Below are 19820 nucleotides of genomic sequence, written 5' to 3'. Positions count from 1 at the left end.
ACACTTTATATGGGTGAATTGTACAGTATGTTAATTATATTTCAATAAGGCTCTTTAAAAAACAGAAAAAATTTTCATAATCTAGGGCTAGACAAACAGTTCTCAGACATGACATTGAAAGCATAATCCAGGAAAAGGAAAAACTGACAAGTTGTAAATCATTAAGATTAAAAACTTTTCCTCTGCAGAAGACATGTGAAGAGGATGGAAACATAATCTATAGATGGCAAGAAAAGATTTGCAAACCGGTATCTGGCAAAAGACAAGTATTTAAAACATATATATATATATATATAGCATTGTGCTAAATTATCTATTTTTACCTTCATAATATCTCTATAAGTTAAATATTATTCTCCATTTTAGAGATGAAGAAGCCGAGGCTCAGTGAGACTAAGAACCTAGATCTCGAGGAGCCATAACTCTCAAGTCCCTTTTTGCCCATGGAGTCTCTCCACTTCTTCTCTTCTGTATCTCAGCAGGTCTCAGAAAGTCTGAAGGCTAAAGGATACCCTTAAAAGTCTATTTGTGTATTTACCCATACTCTATCACTGTAAGTATTAGACCAGAGTCCACTTATATAAAGAGAAAAGAACTTGCTTTAAGTTCTACCCATGGAATTCCAAATAAGGATGTGTAGTCACAGTAATACATTCAGATCACCTAAGTAGTGAGTGGCAGAGGGAGAATTTTAAAACAGGTTTTTCTGGCTCAAAAGCAGGGGTATCCAATCTTTTGGCTTCTCTGGGCCACATGGAAGAATAATTGGCTTGAGTTACACATAAACTACAACAATAGCTGATGAGCTTTTCTTAAGAATTGCCACATACTTTTTATGGCTGCATAGTATTCCATGGTGTATATGTACCACATTTTCTTAATTCAGTCTATCATTGTTGGACATTTGGGTTGGTTCCCAGTCTTTGCTATTGTGAATAGTGCCGCAATAAACATACGTGTGCATGTGTCTTTATAGCAGCATGATTTCTAATCCTTTGGGTATATACCCAGTCATGGGATGACTGGGTCAAATGGTATTTCTAGTTCTAGATCCCTGAGGAATCGCCACACTGTCTTCCACAATGGTTGAACTAGGGGAACTGAACAATGAGAACACCTGGACACAGGAAGGGGAACATCACACACCGGGGCCTGTTGTGGTGTAGGGGGAGAGGGGAGGCATAGCATTAGGAGATATACCTAATGTAAATGACGAGTTAATGGGTGCAGCACACCAACGTGGCACATGTATACATATGTAACAAACCTGCACGTTGTGCACATGTACCCTAGAACTTAAAGTACAATTAAAAAAAATATATATATATATGTATAAAAGAATTGCCATACACGCACACACAAAAATCATAATGTTTTAAGAAAGTTTACAAATTTTTGTTGGGCCTCATTCAAAGCCGTCCTGGGCTGCATATGGCACATGGACCGCGGGTTGGACAGGCTTGCTCTAAAGCTTACACTATACTCTGTTTCTCTATAACCACAATTTCTATTGCTAATAGGAACACTATTGTTTAGAACTTAATTTTAGATATTTAAAAGTCTAAATCCTATCAGTAGCTCCTCCTTCAAGAAATAAATTCAATTCCATTTTAATAATTTGTGAGATATAGGATAGGAGGAGGGCCAGGAATTTAAAACAATTTTTTTAAAAAAAAAAAAGAATTAGATTTGGAGACATTCCTTTATAAGTGTAACTTATTAAGTATAGTAAAAGCCAAAAACTATTGGAAAAAGTGAAAGAGTGAAAGGGAATCTAAATATTCTTGGCTCTGAGATTTTTGGGTCTAAAAGAATAAGACAAATATTTAGGCAGAGAAAAAAATACATATACATTTAGCTAAATGGTGAGTTAGAACTAGGCCACATCTCATTTCTTCTGTCTCAAAGTGCTTAATTTAGAATCAGATTTTAAAAACAATCCTCCGCAGGCCAGGTTTGGCCCTTCCAGTTGGCACCTAGACATCAAAACCTGTGACAATCTGGAACAACTGAAAATAGCTTTGGATATTCAACTATCAGACAGTAAGGAAGGTCAAATTTGAATTAATGCATTTTAAGACTGAAAAAGAGATTTAATACAAACCTTAAATGAGAGAAGGAAAAATAAAGAGAATTAAGCAGCTAACTTCTTCCTGCATCTCATCAGAAGTGAAGACAGAGCTTGCATACAGTTCTTTTTGCCCTTATCTTCCATCTAAGGCACTTGGGTTCACAGCTGTACGCTGCTTCTGCTCTAACTAAACTACAAAGCAATTTCTTCAATTTTCTTCTTATTCCTGGCTAAGAACCTTCACTGTTCATCCATTTTCTACAGAATAAAGTCCAAATTCCCTTGCCTGGCATTCAAAGCCCCTCCCAATTTGAATTCAACCTACCCCTCTAGTTTTATTTCCCATTATTCATTACCCCCCATCATGAGTCCTCTATTAGAGCCAAACAGATCTACTCACTGTTGAAAAAGCAGGCATGTTCTGGTCTAGCCCTCTCTGCTAATGGCACCAGCATCCCTCCTACCCTCTTCCACCTGGATGAATTCTTCCCATCTCCAAGTTCCAGCTCCTGCATGAGTCCTCCCCAACTATTTCAGGATGCACGCACACAAAATCTCTCTCCTTCTGAAACCCTGTACTGGTTATGTAATATTCCAACCCACTCATCTGGGGCTCATCATAAACTCTCCTATTTATCTTATTTCTATGTCTTAACTCCTCAAATATATAAGTTACCTGAGGGTAAGGACCTCAGTTTTCTTTATTCCTATATTTTATATAACATATAACCAGGAACAAATTAATATTACCTGAGCTTCAGCTAATAAATTTTAAAGCACTCATGCAAGGAAGCTAAACAAGTTGACATTTATAAGCCAAAAGGAGGAATATATGTCATCAAAAAATTTCAATATTTCACTGTTTTCACATTTCACATAAGACAAAAGTATCTTTAGTCTCTTTAATCAAAATAAACAAAGAAGTCCTTATGTGTTATCAAGCCAGGAGAGTGTAACTACTGAAGACAAAGTTATTTGCACCCACTGGAAAAGGCAGTAATAAGTTTAATAGCGGCAAGTAGGTTTCTCTGCTTGACTCTGCCTAAAATATGACTGTGCTGCACCCTGCAGTCTGTGGAAGAAAAGAATTATAAGAAAGTCCATTCAAAGGCTAATCAATGTTTGGGCAGAAATAATTTTCCTGCTGTTTTAAAAGTACTAATCAATTTTCCTCCTAATGTTGTCATTACACGCTGAAAATATACAGTTGGGCTGTACTGGCAATCACCATTTCATATTAAGAAATGTAGCTCTGCATTCCTTTTCCTTATTCTAGAATCAAAGAAAGTAACATGAATGTCTATAAAACCATATTACTCTATAATCTAATCTCCAATCCTCTGAAAAAAGAAATCTCTGTAAAGATAAAGATTTAACCATTGTGCTCATTGAGTCCTATCTGTGAGAACACAGCTGGGTTTCTGGAATGGGTCTTAATAAGCATTGCATATTCAACCTGGGAAGTTCCCTTTTAAGAAGTAAGCTATCGGAAGAAAATATATACAGATAAAAAAAAAAAGTCTTGGACTCTGGCAATTCCAAGATGACTCACAATATGTACATCCAGATTCCCAACCCCACATTACTAAATTCCATTTCTGCCTTGGGTCCACACTGGGACAATTCCAGGTTCATGTATTGTAATGATTACTTTTAGGTGTCAACTTGACTAGACTAAGGGATACCCAGAGAGCTGGCAAAGTATTATTTCTGCACATGTCTGTGAAAGTGTTTCCAGAAGAGATTTGACATTTGAATCAGTAGACTCAATAAGAAAGATCCTCCGTCACCCAAAGTGGGTGGGCACCATCCAATCAGCTGACAGCCCAGATAGAAAGAAAGGCAAATATGTTCTCTCTTTCTCTTTCTCTCTCTCTCTCCTTCTCTCTCTTTCTCTCTCTCTCCTCTCTCTCTCTCTTTCTCTCTCTCTCTCCTTCTCTCTCTCTCTCTCCTTCTCTCTCTCTCTCTCTCTCTCCCCTGGAGATAGAATACCATCTTCTTCTACCCATGGACATAAGAACTCCAGGTTCTCCAGCCTTTGGAGACTTCTGCCAGCAGCATCCCCAGGTTGTCAGGCCTTTGACTACAGATTGAGAGTTACACCAGGCCTTGGTTCTCAGGCCTTTGGACTTGAACTAAGCCAAGCCACTGGCTTCCTGGGTTCTTCAGCTTGCATGCAGTCCACTGTAGGACTTCTCGGCCTTCATAATTGTGTGAGCCAATCCCGCTAATAAATTTCAGCTCGTATATCTATATGTACATCTGTATCTACATCCTATTGGTTCTGTTTCTCTGAAGAACTCTCACTAATACAGATACCTAGTGAGCAAATGGTCATTCCTGTGGATTCCAGAACTCTCTGGTAGGTCTTATGAAACCCAATGCAAACTGGGGTTCAGCACAAATTTCCCAAAACTGACTAGACACCAGGAAAATTCCAGAAATATCTCAATTTCATTGTATTCTTAAGGCTGCACTTGGTAAATATTTCACGATGCTTTCCAAAAGTGTTGCCAAGGAAACATTTTAAAAGTACCATTAGCAAATGAGGTTGAGAAACACCACTTACCATTTGTTCCTACTGGATCACTCATTAGAAGATTAAATGTTCTGGAAAAGTCCTCATAAAGAAATCAGTTACCTTCACTTAAACCAGCATTTCCCAAAATTATCTGAAATTCTATTAACACTTCCATGGGGCTATCCCTCCCTACTCCATGACTTTTATAAACCGTATGTGTCAACTCTATCACTAAAGAAATTCAAATAGGAAAAATGCATACATTCGAGATATATTTTTTATGTCACCTAGGGAAAGGCTTTCCAACGGGGCTCCCAAAATTTCATTCATTACTTTGACCAGTTTGCTATAGTCTAGGATCTGGTTCTGAGCTGCCCAAGTTCAAAACTGAGTGTGTCAGCTGACCAAAGAGATTCGAAATTTCATTGGCAGGTTCACTGACCACAGTCACAAGACTGCTGTTTAATGCTAGAATGTCAATTTATTAAGTTATAATTAACAATAAACAGTCATAGAAACACCTATATTCTAAACTGCAGGACCTACCCATTCCCTCCCTCTGACCAATCCAGTTGGGAAGTCAAATCATATTCAGAAGGTGAGCACACACTCGGGGAAATCACAAAATGAATTGCATGTTTAATGATATCAGGCTAAGAAAGCCTGATGTATCCATAATAATGATGACCTTGTTTTAAAAATAAACCATAAGAGTGGTGGGCAAAAGACTGGTCTGGGGTGTGAGAACTTTTTTTTTACTTCCCCTTACAATCCAGCAGCTCTAAGAGTTCCCCACCCACTCCTAGAGATGGGAAATTGCTGGTTTTTCAATCTTATCTAAGGTGTGGGAAAAAATGTACTAGAAAGGTTGGCTATTTCTTATGACTATGTCATATAATCTAAGTAAAAACAGTGAGTTTGCTATGCAAACATAATTCCAAATAAGTTGTCTTAGTCTGTTTTCTGTAACTATAACCAATTACCACAGACTGGGTAATTTATAAACAATAAAGATTTATTTAGATAATGGTTCTGGAGGCTGGGAAGTCAAAGAGCATAGCACCAGCATCTGGTGAGGGCCTTCTTGCCATGTCATAACAGAGCGGAGGGCATCTCATGGTGAGAAGGCAAGTTGTGTGTAGGTCTGTCTTCCTCTTCTTATAAAGCTACCAGTCCCATCATGGGAGGCCTACCCTGATGACCTTATCTAATCCTAATTATCTCCCAAAGGACTCACTTCCAAATGCCATCAACATATAAATTTGGGTATTAAGTTTCCAATACATGATATTTGGGGACACATTCAAGCCATAGCATAAGTCCTCAAAGACAAGCCTGTTTTTAACCCCCAAGACCCTCCAATATAGAAAATTTAGAGCTCCTTCTGTATCATAATCCTCAGTATCCACTGGCAACTCTTACTCTAATTCCATCTCCTTACTAGAGATGGCCTCACATGGCTATGACTCCCTCCCTAAAACAGTAATTTGAATGGTCACTTCTTATATTAATCTTTAGAAAAGAAGTTTTTAAAAAGTCCACTTAAGGATTAAAATGAATTCAACTCAGACATAGTCTACATAGTTGTTTTTCTTTAATTGAAAAATATCACAGTCAAAAATCCAGATTTCCAGCTACTTCTAAAAAACCTGGAAGGATTTTAGCTACAAGGAACAATAACATGACTGAACATAACTTGGCAATAACAGGCTGAAATTCAATACAGATTTTCCTTTAAACATGCTATGTTTCCTTGGGTGCCCACCATCACCTCTACTGCCCATCACTCTCTGTTGTCTTATAGCCACCCTTTGTGGATATTTACATGCAAGCCCCTACTTAATCCACTATGAGTTGGTTTTACACTTTAACTCATCAGGAACAAACTTACTACATAATTTTTTCAAGTTCTCAGAGATCTATTCATTTCATTATCCATGTTCTCCAGATATAATTTGCCATTCCCTCTACTACTTCATAACCATGGAAGGAAGTTAGTCAGCCAGCCTAGGAGTTTAAGGCAAAAAGAATCCTGGAGTCCAATGTTAAATTATTTAATCTATGAACTAAGGTCAATCAGAAGAGACACCACCAGTTAGTAGCTGAAACTTTTTCCTTTTTTGCAACTTACTATCTAGTTCTCACTCTTCCAGTTCTACCCCATGAACCTAAACCACAAAGTCTTCTATAAGCATTTGTCTACCCCACACCAAGGGCTGGCTACATAATTTGCAGGGCCCAGTACAAAATAAAAATACAAGCTTCCTCATTTAAAAATTAATAAGAATTTCAAGACAGTGACAGCAGAGCATTAAACCAAGTTCAGGGCCCTTCTAGGCATGGGAACTTGTGCAACCATAAGTTCACATGGTTGCATGACCATGAAGCTAGCCCTACCCTTGTCTTCCTCTTAAACATGCTTTCCTGTTTCCTTTTGTCTGTGTTCTGACCTCCAAGGGTCCCACCCGAGGCTTGGCAATCTAAACCTGATCTCATTTGCTTCTGACTGTTTTACCTTCTTGCAACAAGGACAAGCATTCCTCCCGCAGACACAAAGGCTGGCCTTCCTGACAAGAGGTACAGCATAGCATTTACATCTACTGGGGCCTTATGACCCCAGTGCTATTCAATAAAGCAAGAGTCATAAAAAAGAAGGAAGGGCAAGCATTTAAGCCCCAGAATGGAATGTCATTTTGTTAGACTTCCTTCTCTACATGCACAACTTTATCTTGACAATAACAGTGGCTTGAAGTCAAGGAAATTCATTTATCTGTCTTTACAAACTCATGTTTCCATTCTAATTTATTACCCACATGGCTTATAAGCTTATAACAGTATCATTTTTGTTTCTTATTTTTTTATTACTCCCTTCTCTTACCATTCAACCAGTAGACCCAGATGGTCTTATGCAAAGTTTCCCAAAGTACTGTATATACACATCAGAAGGTTTCAGATGGCACAAGAAAGCTTTTTTTATATATAGTTTATTACTTTAAAGTGAATTGGAAACAACATAATAAATCAACCTGTGAGTTCACAGTTATCAAATTTTGAAAACACACTTAAGTAAAATAAAGTAGGTCCATTTAAAGAAAAATGTTAACAAAATAACAGCAAGGGGGCAATCAAAGAAGAAAAAATGTCAAGGTGGAACTCAAATAATTCAATGTGTAAAATACTGCTTTATGTTGTAAGGCAAGATAATTGATTTTTAAAATGAAATAGGCATTTGTGTCTTTTTCCTCCAGTGGAGCTAATGTCTCTAAGAAGGGAAGGAGAATACCACTTTGCATTAAGATTTTAGAGAACATTTTTTAAAGCTTCCACAATCTTTGTCACATGAGATTGGTAAAAATTCACCAACAGGTCAAAAACAAGAAACCAACTAAAGAACCTAATGTTATCACTTTAAGTAATAACCAAGAGTGCTTGATTGACTAAAGATGGATTAATGAGGAGTCCACTCAGAAAACACAGAAAGTGTCCAACCTACACTCAGATAATCTACTACCCATATACAAGGCAGGAACTACAGGGACCTAGATGGGCAGGGGGGTGAGTGCTGGCTCCGCCATGAGTAAATCACGTAACTTTAGGCAACTCATTTACTTTCTCTGTATCTGTGAGTCAGTGATACCAAAATTTTAGAGACTGAAAAATTCAATTGAGCTGCTACATTTTACAGATGATGGAAATCAGGTAAAATGACTTGCTCAAAAGCACAAGAGCCTTCTTGTTAGAGAGCCACAAGATCAGTAACAGAGCAGAAGGCTCTGAAGTCCCCTGCCCACTATTCACACTGCTAACCTGTCTGTCTCTCTCTCTCTTTCTCTCTCTCTCTCTCTCTCATCCTTTCCTTCCAAAGAAAAGCAATAAATTCAAGAGCAGCTTCCTACTTCTTAAAAATACTTCCAGAAACCTTCAGAGCTTAGTTTCCTTAGGATGACTGCTTGAGAGCAACAGATTCCTATCTGTCATAGTTAGAGCCAATCATGTATTTCCAAATAATAAGATACCTGAAAAGATATTTCAATCCTCAAATATTAGCTGGCCTAGAAAAAAATGGACACATTGATTTCTAGCCAGAACAGAGAAGGATAAGAAGTCATGGGATGTGATCAAAAAGCAGATTATCCAGGGGGTATCCCTAGATACCCCCTGGATAATGTCACTGTGATTTACAGTAAGAGCAGAGATGTTCCAAACTAAATGAATATTTGGGAGAAAAGATTTGTCTCTAAAAAATGTTTTTGGAAAGATACTATAGAACTCTTGATCATATTCCCTACTCAAAAATATATTCACATCCATGATAATATGCTGCTAAGCTAGTTTCTATGATGCAGAATCGGCCAAGTGGTAGGGCTAGGGATGGCAACATGGTCAATAGAATAAAAAGGCAAAAATGAGAAGAGGAAATTCTCAGGAGAAGTCTGTGGTAGAGAGGAGTGGAAAAGATAAGAGATCGGTTGGTAAGAAGGTACAGCAGATGAGGAGAAATAAAAATGCACGGATGATGGCGGAGTATCTTAGAGAAGGGGAATAAAAGCTATAGGTGTGAGGGCAGCTGAATAGGGAGGAAACAAGGGAATTTATATGAAATATTGGGGTGAGCTATGTATCTCCTTCATGTTATTTTAGAAATACAAGTAAAAAAATTTAGTTATTCTAAAAATACTTTATAGCTTAACCCTATGACTGGCTCTTACAGATCACAGCCTCAGTAAGGAAGCAAGAGTCACTTTAGAGAATACTGAAAACACAATGAGATGTGGATACTCATTGCTTAAGAGCTAAGGAACTGACCACTATACAATGGGTTTTCAGAGCAGGAGGCAAATCCATGTCTAAAACAAACTACAAATAGCTTCACATCATGGATTTGGTACTCCTCCCAAACACTCAAAACCCCATTCTGAAAAAAAAGGAAGAAAAAGGAAGAAGGAAGAAAGAAGAAAGAAGAAGAAGGAGAAGGAGAAGAAGAAGAAGAAGAAGAAGAAGAAGAAGAAGAAGAAGAAGAAGAAGAAGAAGAAGAAGAAGAAGAAGTAGAAGAAGAAGAAGAAGAAGAAGAAGAAGAAGAAGAAGAAGAAGAAGAAGAAGTAATAGTAGTAGTAGTAGTAGTAATAGGTTGTCAGTTTCTCCTAAGACTAAACGCTACTTACCTTATGACCTGACAATTGTTCTTTTGTGCATTTATCCCAGAGGAAAAAAAACCTATGTTGACACTAAACCTGCACATGAATGTTCATGACAGCATTATTCATAATAACCCAACACTAGAAATATCCCAAATGTCGCTCAATAGGTGAATGGTTAAACATACTATGGCACATTCATACAATGGAATACTACACGGAAATGAAAAGGAACAAGCTATTGATACATGAGAAAACTTACAAGGATCTCAAGGACATTATGTTTAGTGGAGGCAAAAGAGTCAATCTCAAAAGTTACATATTGAGTATTAAGTGCATACTATATGATTGCACTTAATAACACCCTCAAAATGACAAAACTATATAGATGGAGAAAAGATTAGTGGATTCCAGGAAGATAGGGGATATGAAAACAAATGGAGAGTACAAGGAAGTTCCTTTGTGGTGATGGAACTACACACAACCACACACACACACACACACACACACACACACATACACAAATGCATGTAAAAACTGGTAAAACATAGACCAATGGAACAGAAAAGAGAACTCAGAAATAAGACGGCACTTCTACAACCATCTGATCTTTGACAAACCTGACAAAAACAAGCAATGGGGAAAGAATTCCTTATTTAAGGCCGGGCACAGTGGCTCATACCTGTAATCCCAGCATTTTGGGAGGCCAAGGCGGGCGGATCACGAGGTCAGGAGATCGAGATCACCCTGGCTAACACAGTGAAACCCCATCTCTACTAAAAATACAAAAAATTATCTGGGCATGATGGTGGGTGCCTGTAGTCCCAGCTACTTGGGAGGCTGAGGCAGGAGAATGGCATGAACCCAGGAGGCAGAGCTTGCAGTGAACCGAGATTGCGCCACTGCACTCCAGCCTAGCCTACAGAGCAAGACTCCGTCTCAAAAAAAAAAAAAAAAAAAAAAAATTCCTGGGAGAACTGGCTAGCCATATGCAGAAATTTGAAACTGGACACTGGACCCCTTCCTTACACCTTATACAAAAATTAACTCAAGATGGGTTAAAGACTTAAGTGTAAATCCCAAAACTATAAAAACCCTAGAAGAAAATCTGGGCAATACCATTCAGGACATAGGCATAGGTAAAGATTTCAAGACAAAATCACCAAAAGCAATTGCAACAAAAAAAAATATTGACAAATGGGATCTAATTAAACTAAATAGCTTCTGCACAGCAAAAGAAACTATCATCAGAGCGAACAGGAAACCTAAAGAATGGGAGAAAATGTTTGCAATCTATCTACCTAACAAAGGTCTAATATCCAGAATATATAGGAACTTAAACAAATTTACAAGAAAAAAAAAACCCCATTAAAAAGTGGGCAAAGGACATGAACAGACATTTCTCAAAAGAAGACATTTATGCAGCCAATACACATTTGAAAAAAAGCTCAACATCACTGATCATTAGAGAAATGCAAATCAAAACCACAATGAGATACCATCTCATGCCAGTCAGAATAGTGATTATTAAAAAGTCAAAAAACAACAGATGCTGGTGAGATTGTGGAGAAATAGGAACGCTTTTACACTGTTGGTGGGAATGTAAATTAGTTCAACCATTGTGGAAGATGGTGTGGTGATTCCTCAAATACCTAGAACCTCAAATACCTAGAAATACCATTTGACCCAGCAATCCCACTACTGGGTATATACCCAAAGGAATTTAAATCATTCTATTACAAAGATACATGCATACTTATGTTCACTGCAGCACTATTCACAATAGCAAAGGCATGGAATCAACGTAAATGTCCACCACTGATAGACTGGATAAAGAAAATGTGGTACATACACACCATGGAATACTATGCAGCCATTAAAATGAATGAGATAATGTCCTTTGCAGGGACATGGATGAAGCTGGAAGACATTATCTTCAGCAAACTAACACAGGAACAGAAAACCAAACACCGCATGTTCTCACTTATAAGTGGGAGCTGAACAATGAGAACACATGGACACAGGGAGGGGAACAACACACACTGGGGCCTGTCATGGGGTGGGGTCGAGGGAGCGAGAGCATTAGGAAAAAGAGGTAATGCATGCTGGGCTTAATATCTAGGGGATGGGATGATAGGTGCAGCAAACCATCATGACACACATTTACGTATGTAACAAACCTGCATATCCTGCACATGTATCCTGGAACTTAAAATAAAAATAAAAATTAATAATAAAATACTGGTAAAAAGTGAATGTAAATTCTGCAAGGTAGTTAACATTATTGCACCAATGCTAATATCTAGTTTTAATCTTTTATTGAAATTATTCAGAACGTTATCACTGGGGGAAGCTTAGTGAAGGGTTCAAGAGACTCTATCTGCCATTTCTGCAACTTCCTGTGAATTTACAATCATTTCAAAATTTAAAAAATGCATTAACATTGTTTTTGGGACTCATAAAATTAAAAACAAGAACAAGGTATGTCTCAAACTACATTTCCAGTCTCACCTGTACAATCCCAAATACCTTAAAATCCAGGCACAGTAGATTCCCCATAACTCCAAGAGTATACCAGGCACTCTCTCAGCTCCATGCCTGTCCTCAGGCTATCACCTCCACCTAGAATCCCCTTCCATTCCACCTTCTTTCTCTGAACTCCATCATATCCCAAGGCCCAGCTAAATGACATCTCTGAGAAGCCTTGCCTGGCCTGAGTTCCCCATCCCACCAAGCAGAGTCCTGTTTCTTCTCCTCCACTGCCATTGTACATAGCAGTGTATCCACTCAGGGAGTAAAACATTTCACCATACTCTAGTTAGTTAACTCAACATCCCCTTTCCTTAATAAACTGTGAGCTCCCTGAATAAAATGAACACATACTCATCTTTACATCTCTAATCTCTTCTACTAAGCCTACCATGTAGATGGTATTCAATAAGTAAATGTAGATTGAATTTACACCTCACTTGTAATGAAAATACTATATTCCAAACTGCAATCAATACAAAAACCAGTGACTATCATTAACTTCATTAATACTACTTGTAGAACAATACAGGGTACCTGCTCTAGCACCATTCCTCAGCTGGGGATTACTAGGGACTGAAGACAGATAGCCAGCAATGCCTGGAACATGTCAGGCATATCACATACATTTTACTGATGAGAAAACCAAATCTCAGAGAGCTGAAGATTCCTTAAGATAACACAGGTGCTAAATAGGACATGGTTGAAACTCAGATCTAAATTTCTTACACCTCTGCTCACAGTTTCACACAAATCCTGAGCTCCTCACAAACAGCCTTTCAGACTCTAGAAGACGGCCTAACAGATTATTCGGTGGGGAGGCTTAGGGGGACCCAGTAGTCAGGGGTGAACAGGAAGAGACATCTAATTAGCTCCCATGAGGGCCCTGGCCACCTGCTCCTCGAAATCCTTTTTGTACCAGCCTTTGTGTAGCAGAGGTCATGCTAGTTGACTTAGATTAACTTGGAATAATATTTGAAACAGAATGTCTTAACTATATAATTGTGAACTGTTTAAGCTTAATTCCACTCAAATTAGATCATGATACTGGGGCATTAAAAAGGATTACTGACAAAAATAAAATATATATGAACAAAGCCACTACTGCCATCAGCTCATATTCAAATCACACTTAATACTCCCTTGTCCCAACTCATCACTAATTTCTTTTTGATATTTTGATACATATCATGTATAATGATCAGATCAGGGTAATTAGCATATCCATCATCTCAAACATTTATCATTTCTTTATGTTGGGAACATCCAACTCATCACTGATTTTAGTTAAAAAATTAAGTCAGACCATATATAAATTGACTTTTAAATATGTGTCCACCAGTGAAAAACCTGGGTTCTCCCTAGCAACTATGAAACATGTATAAACAAGAGCATTCCAATGCATCCAATATTAAACCCTCTTGGGTGCTGTCCAAGGTATGGGCAGATTGCAGTTGGTACTGTTCAGCTGAATTCCATCCCCAACACCTAACAGAGTTCCTGGCATGGAATTCAGAAAATGTTTTTGCTGATTTATAATCTGTGCTAAAGTGGACAATTAGAAAGCTGCTTTAAGTAGTTTTTAAATACTCTTAAGTCTACTACTGCTGTAATCTTATTCATGCTTATAAGTAGCATACAAAACTATTTTTAAACTATTTAAAGTAGTCTTAAAATTGCATGAGAAAACATAACACCAATATTCAACAGAAAAATGAAAGCTTTGCATACAATTTTTAGGTCTTAGTTTTCCCCACTGCAGCACGTGCAATGGTAGACTGAGGATAGACTCTGACCTATCATCTCACAGGAATCTTGAAACCATAAAATTTGCCAAAAAATTGAAAATCCTCGGATTTTAGAGCAACAAAGCATAATTATGATTTAACTTGTTTCTCTTCCATTAATCCAAACTTCCATAATCCATTTAGAAAAATGAATCCTAAACTTTCAGGGTACGGTGGGAATAATGTAAAATACTCCGGTTTACAAATGGCTTCCCTTCATGGCTTTAACCTACCTCAAACAAATGACTCCACTAGGATGCATGCCAGTTGTCATTGCTACTAATACATTTGCACCATGATGGAACTATATACATGCTTTTTTTTTCTGATGTAGTACTAGATTATGGTTAAAAGCTCAGGGTCAACCCTTCCTTGGTAAGATTATTAGTGGATTAAATGAGCTAATCCATGTAAAGCACAGGGTCCACAGTTGGTTCAGGGTTGGCATTCCATAATAGTAGCTACAACAATGACTATAAGGATGATGAGAAGGATGGTAACAATAGAAAATCCTTAGGTTTTGTTTTTACAACCACTACACCCAAAGAAATGTCTAAGCAGAGAACAAAGCCAGCTCACAAGGCCAAGATTCATCATACCAAGGCTTTGGGATTTCTTCTTGTTTTCTCAACTGCCCTAAAGATTTCAGCCCTGTTTATGTGACAGACCAATCCACTTTGTTTCCCATGGCTGAGACACAGCTGCCAGGCTGTACCTTTGCAAGTTGAGGTGCAGCATGTGTGAAGGACACCCTAACGTGTTAGAGAACAGGCCAGGAAAGGCATGCCAATGGGACAAAAGCTCAGGATTTTTGCTCTATTTAATGACCTGGAAAATATCTGTGTATTCACCCCCCACCTCCCACCTCCTGATAAACCAAAGCTGCTGCTCCCTTAATAACTTTACCTCCCAACCCCTCTTAATGCTCAACCATATCTCTGCCAGCTGACAAGAAGAGCTGACAGGCTACAAATGAAATCCTGTTCCAGCCTGTCTACCTGCAGGATGAGAAGGGAGTTAGTGAGGCAAGAAGGAAACAGAAAGCCCTGATAAGGGAAAATCAGCCATGTTTCAAAGGTGGATGAGAAAAGAGTAAATTGTGTCTGATGTCCACTCAAAAACATGAACGCAAAAGAGCCTCCCTCTCTGGCAGTTGAGTGAGTTGTCTAGCAGCCTCCTTAACCACAGTTCTGCTTTGTTTTAACCAGAAGAGTGTGAAAAGAGGGAGTGCTTAAGTCAGAAATGGGACAAAGCCTGGAAATGTCACTTCTGACAGCTATTTGTGGACAGAGAAATGAAGTAGGTATATGCCAGTTGTGCTCCCCTGTTTCATCCGATTCTCTCATTGACATATTACACATTTATTGAGTATTCATTGGTGCCATATACCACAGAAACAGACATAAAAGGCTAGGTTTTTTTTTTTTTTTTATCAAGGGTGGAGTTTTGCTAAACAAAAACAAGGAGGAGGGCATTCCAGGTAAAGGAAACCCAAGGAGCAGGTAGGGGAAACAACAGGCAGAGGCAAGCAGCAAGTACAGGGCACGTTCTGGAATACCGAGACCAAAGCCTTCCACTGCTTGTTCTTCCTTGTGCCAACGACGACATGTATCATGTTCTCACTGTGTGATTTCCTTGCCCTGAAATTATTGCTTACTTGTAATCATTGGTCTCCTTAACTAAGAATGGCTGTCCTGTTGGAGGTACAGAGATCCAGGTGGAAATGTTTGAATTAGGAGTTTTTATTTTAAAAATTATGCATTTTCTCAGAATATTTGGATATTTGCTACTTAGTTTTGGCTGATTTTTGGCAACCTATTATAAATAAAGGGTGTTTGGGGTGTTTTGCTCTGGTTTAGCTTTTAGTGGCTCTACCTATGTCTATATGCTGAAAGGTTCTCTTTTCTTGAGGTCTGAGCAGGTTATGGAGTCTAAGGAAATAATGCAGGAGACGCAAGAGCTGTGCCTGGGCAGAACATATGGGTGGTACCATGACCATGTGTCCCAGGTGTGAATGACGCTCACCTCCTACCAAAACCTGCAGTTTCTACCCACCCCCAGCAATACTTGCTAGCCCCTTTTTATGCCTTACTCCCTAGTACCTAACATTATCAACCTCCATTGCTTTTTACTTACTTATTGTCTATCTCTCTGTTTTATAGAATAAGGGATTTTTCCTATTTTGTCACCACTGCATCCTTAGCACCCACCTAATGCCTGGTATATTGTAAGCATTCAATATGGACTTGTTGAATGCCTACTCAGTGTATGAATTCCATAGGATAGTACCAATTCTAAACACTGTCACACTGTCCATATAAACACCATAGCTCTATTCTTAGATCAGCTGTCATGACTTTAAGGTTTGGTAAATATGGTCAAGCAAGGCATGGAATACATACATGGTAAAGTAGCAGGTAAAGTAGCTTAATACCTGCTATTTGTAAAGATGTTTAAGCACTATCCTTACACAGATAGCACCAAGAAGCATTAACCTACTGAGAGCTTGGATGACTCCCCACTCCCCACTCCTCAAATCTCATGCTGAAATATAATCACCAATGCTGGAGGTGCGGCCTGGTGGGAGGTGTTTGGGTCATGAGGGTGGATCCTCATGAGGGAGGCTGGGTACTCTCCTCAAAATAGCGAGTGAATTCTTGTGAGATCTGGTTGTTTAAAAGTGTGTGGCGCCTCTCCCCTACCTCTCTTGCTCTTTCTCTCACTTTGTGACATGCCTGCTCCCGCCTCACCTTCTGCCTTGAGTAAAAGTTCCATGAGACCTCCCTAGAAGCCAAGCAGATGCAGTGCCATGCTTATACAGCCTGTAGAACTGTAAGCCAATTAAACCTCTTTCTTTATAAATTACCTAGCCTCCAGTATTCCTTTATCACAATGCAAGAATGGCCTAATATACCCACTGACCCATCTGGTTTCTACACACATGAATCTGTTTCAGTCATTAGTCAATTAGATACAGTATGCAGAGGCCTGCATAAAAACACAGTCTAATAGCTATCACTTTGTCAGGCATTATGATTTGGCCACATGTTTTTATACTTTCTATCTTAACTCTCCAAGTGTCATCTTTAAAAGTAGCAGTCTTTCTGGATATTAGAGTATGCACACATTTTCCCCAGTTCTGTAACTCTTACCCTTGGAGCTTAAAACACACACACACACACACACAAACTTATACCAAAACACTTTCCCAACGTTCATTTTGTAAATCAAAGCATGCCACCCCTACAAGAGGGGGAAAAGAGAAGGTAACAAGAAATATTATTGGTCAATTTAAAGAAGGCTCTTTAATTTTTTAAAAAAATCAGCCAGTAAAAAAGTATCTCAGAGGACAACAGGAGGATTTCTGCTGGAAGCCAGGCTTGCAGAGGCTGATCACATTTGCAGATGCAAAATTCCATTACCTCCCTATCGACCTCAGCAACATTAGTCTCTGGTCAAAGGACCAGAGTGGGAGAGAGTGGGCTATCCTGCTTCTAAATGGGGAAGGAAAGCAGCCAAGCAAAAAGAGTTTGAGAAAGAACAACAGTGTCCTAGTGAGAAAGTGTGTTAAGTAGGCCAGTATTGGAAACACATTTTGTCACACACAAATCCATAATTGTTCTTTTGTATTTTATTTTCTCCTTTCTTTCCCCCTGCTTTTCTTTCCTTGGCCCTATTCACTATTACTGTCATTTCATGTGTGTTTTTTTAAACCATGATATATTTGTTCAATTACCTGCAGACCTACAGCCTCTTCATCAAATTAGCTGATCTCTATTTATAGCTGATAATTCTGTACAGTTCTAATAAAAATTCTTAGTAGTGATAAAACTAAGTCAAATTTTGCAATGCTGTTTTTCATCCAGGGACTGCTGCCACTATCCAATAAATTTGTTTCAATGAGTGTTGTAAATGTACATTTTCTTTTAAAGATAGTACTTTTAAATAAGAAAAACCAGATAGTGGTAACAGCAGATAACACTTCCACAATTTGTTTCACTCCCTACTCCAAAATCACATTACCTTAAAAAATGAACTTTAACAGACAAAATAATAGAATAAATCTAAATGGACTTTGAATAAAGATTCTATCAGGAATGGAATTCATCTGCTTAACAGTGACATTTTTGTTGCTATTAATATATCTCCATATTCATTAATTTTACTAAACATCTTATTTCATTTATTACACTCAATTTATCAATTGTTCTAATGGCCTCTAAGTATGTTAGAAAGCATAATTAAAGAAAAAGTTAAAACAAATAGCATCTTTAAGCCAGGGTCTAACAAAGACCCCAAACCACATTCTGAGCCATGGGCCAAATTCCATATTAGAGCCCAAACTACAACTCATCATGTTCTTTGTTAACAATTAAGGTTTGAATACCCAAACATCAGTGCAATGACTATCATGAAAGCCTTCCCATTGTACTCATCTCAGAGGTAAGACTATTACTTTTACCTACAGAGAAGTCGTGTCTGAAAATAATGGAATCCTGACTGTGATGCCAAGGCATGGGTAGTCAGGCCAACCAAGAGATGCAAAACTAGCATCCCCTTGCAGCACAGGATCTGGCAGGCAGAACAAGTCTAGGCAGAAAGTGATCAGATCCATGTGGATCAGCTAGGCAATGAGGAGCATCCATGATTCAAAAGTCTGAGCAGGAAGGCAAACTCTCGCCTAGAAAATTCAAAGGTTGGCAAAAGCAACCAGAATGAGAAGGGACAATGATCCCTGTTCATATAGTTGAAGCTGGCTGCATTCTGCCCTATTTTATATCAGTTACTAGATATGAGTGTGGAGGGTTCGCGAATATCAGTCAGAGCCAAAAGGAGCTAAGAGCCTTTGTGCATTTATCTCTTGTTGCTAAAATTACTACAAATACCACTGGCTCAAAAAAATTGTCAAATCTGACACTGTTTTAACGGTAAAGTCATTCTTATCTTTCTTCTTATCTTGTTATATTCTATTGATTTAATCAGCACCGCCAGGCAAAATAATAACAAAGTTAAACATTAGTTAATAGTGTTGCCCTTAGTGACTTTGGAAGTTACTTAACATCTGTAACCTGTTCCACTGTCTTTAACATGCGGGAGGTAACAATGCTTGTCTCATGAGATCAGAGGATGCAGCAAAGCATGGGAGCACTTGGCATTGTCCTCAGATATAGTAAGCAATCAATACAAGTGAGCTGCTATTGTTAACAGTATTTTAGGTGAGACCATGAGAAAATGACACTTTTTTAGGTCAAAATGGTCTAATATTGGCAATTTCATATGGTTTGATCTAAAATTTTTATCAATCATCATGATCAATTTGTTAATATTATTAATAATATTGTTATTGACAGATTTTTGACACCTTACGGTTCTATTTTAGGATCCCAAATACTCAAATTTCAATTGGGAAATGTAGACAAATAGAAATTACTCCATTGCAAATGGCTATCTGTTTATCCATCTATCTATTTATCTATTTGTCTACCTTTCTAAAAAGATGTGTCAGGAATAAAGAAAGCCAGCATACATCAGGATATAAGGATGTTACACGTGGCTGAGCTGACCACAGATTTTTTTGGCATATAGTTTAACCATTTGAGCCATCATCATATTTATGACACTGTCTGAGGCTCTGGAGCATAAAATGGAATTCCAAATTAAGGAAAGTCAAATTAAAATATGAATATTTAGAAATCCCTAAAGGAAGAATTGCAAAAACACTAAGCTGAAGGAAATAAAATGAGGCCCAAAGCAGGAAAGAGAGTATAAAAATATGA

At 38.2% G+C, this 19820-nt stretch overlaps 1 protein-coding gene across 2 annotated transcripts in view; it reads right to left on the bottom strand.

Moving 5' to 3' along the window:
- PPM1L (protein phosphatase, Mg2+/Mn2+ dependent 1L) overlaps nt 1-19820 on the bottom strand; it is a 318938-nt gene that overhangs the window by 229766 nt on the left and 69352 nt on the right. The window contains exon 1 of one of the 2 annotated variants that reach the window (XM_019024655.4): nt 2472-7567. The exons of the other annotated variant lie outside the window; for it this stretch is intronic. Coding sequence (XP_018880200.1) covers nt 2472-2489 — 18 coding nt within the window. The 5' untranslated portion in view covers nt 2490-7567. Of the gene's footprint in view, nt 1-2471; nt 7568-19820 lie in introns of those variants that run through there. 2 annotated transcript variants of the gene reach the window in all.

This window comes from Gorilla gorilla, chromosome 2, assembly GCF_029281585.2.
Source record: "Gorilla gorilla gorilla isolate KB3781 chromosome 2, NHGRI_mGorGor1-v2.1_pri, whole genome shotgun sequence".
In the NCBI taxonomy this organism is placed as follows: Eukaryota; Metazoa; Chordata; class Mammalia; order Primates; family Hominidae; genus Gorilla; species Gorilla gorilla.
This window is presented reverse-complemented; position numbering and strand designations above follow the sequence as displayed.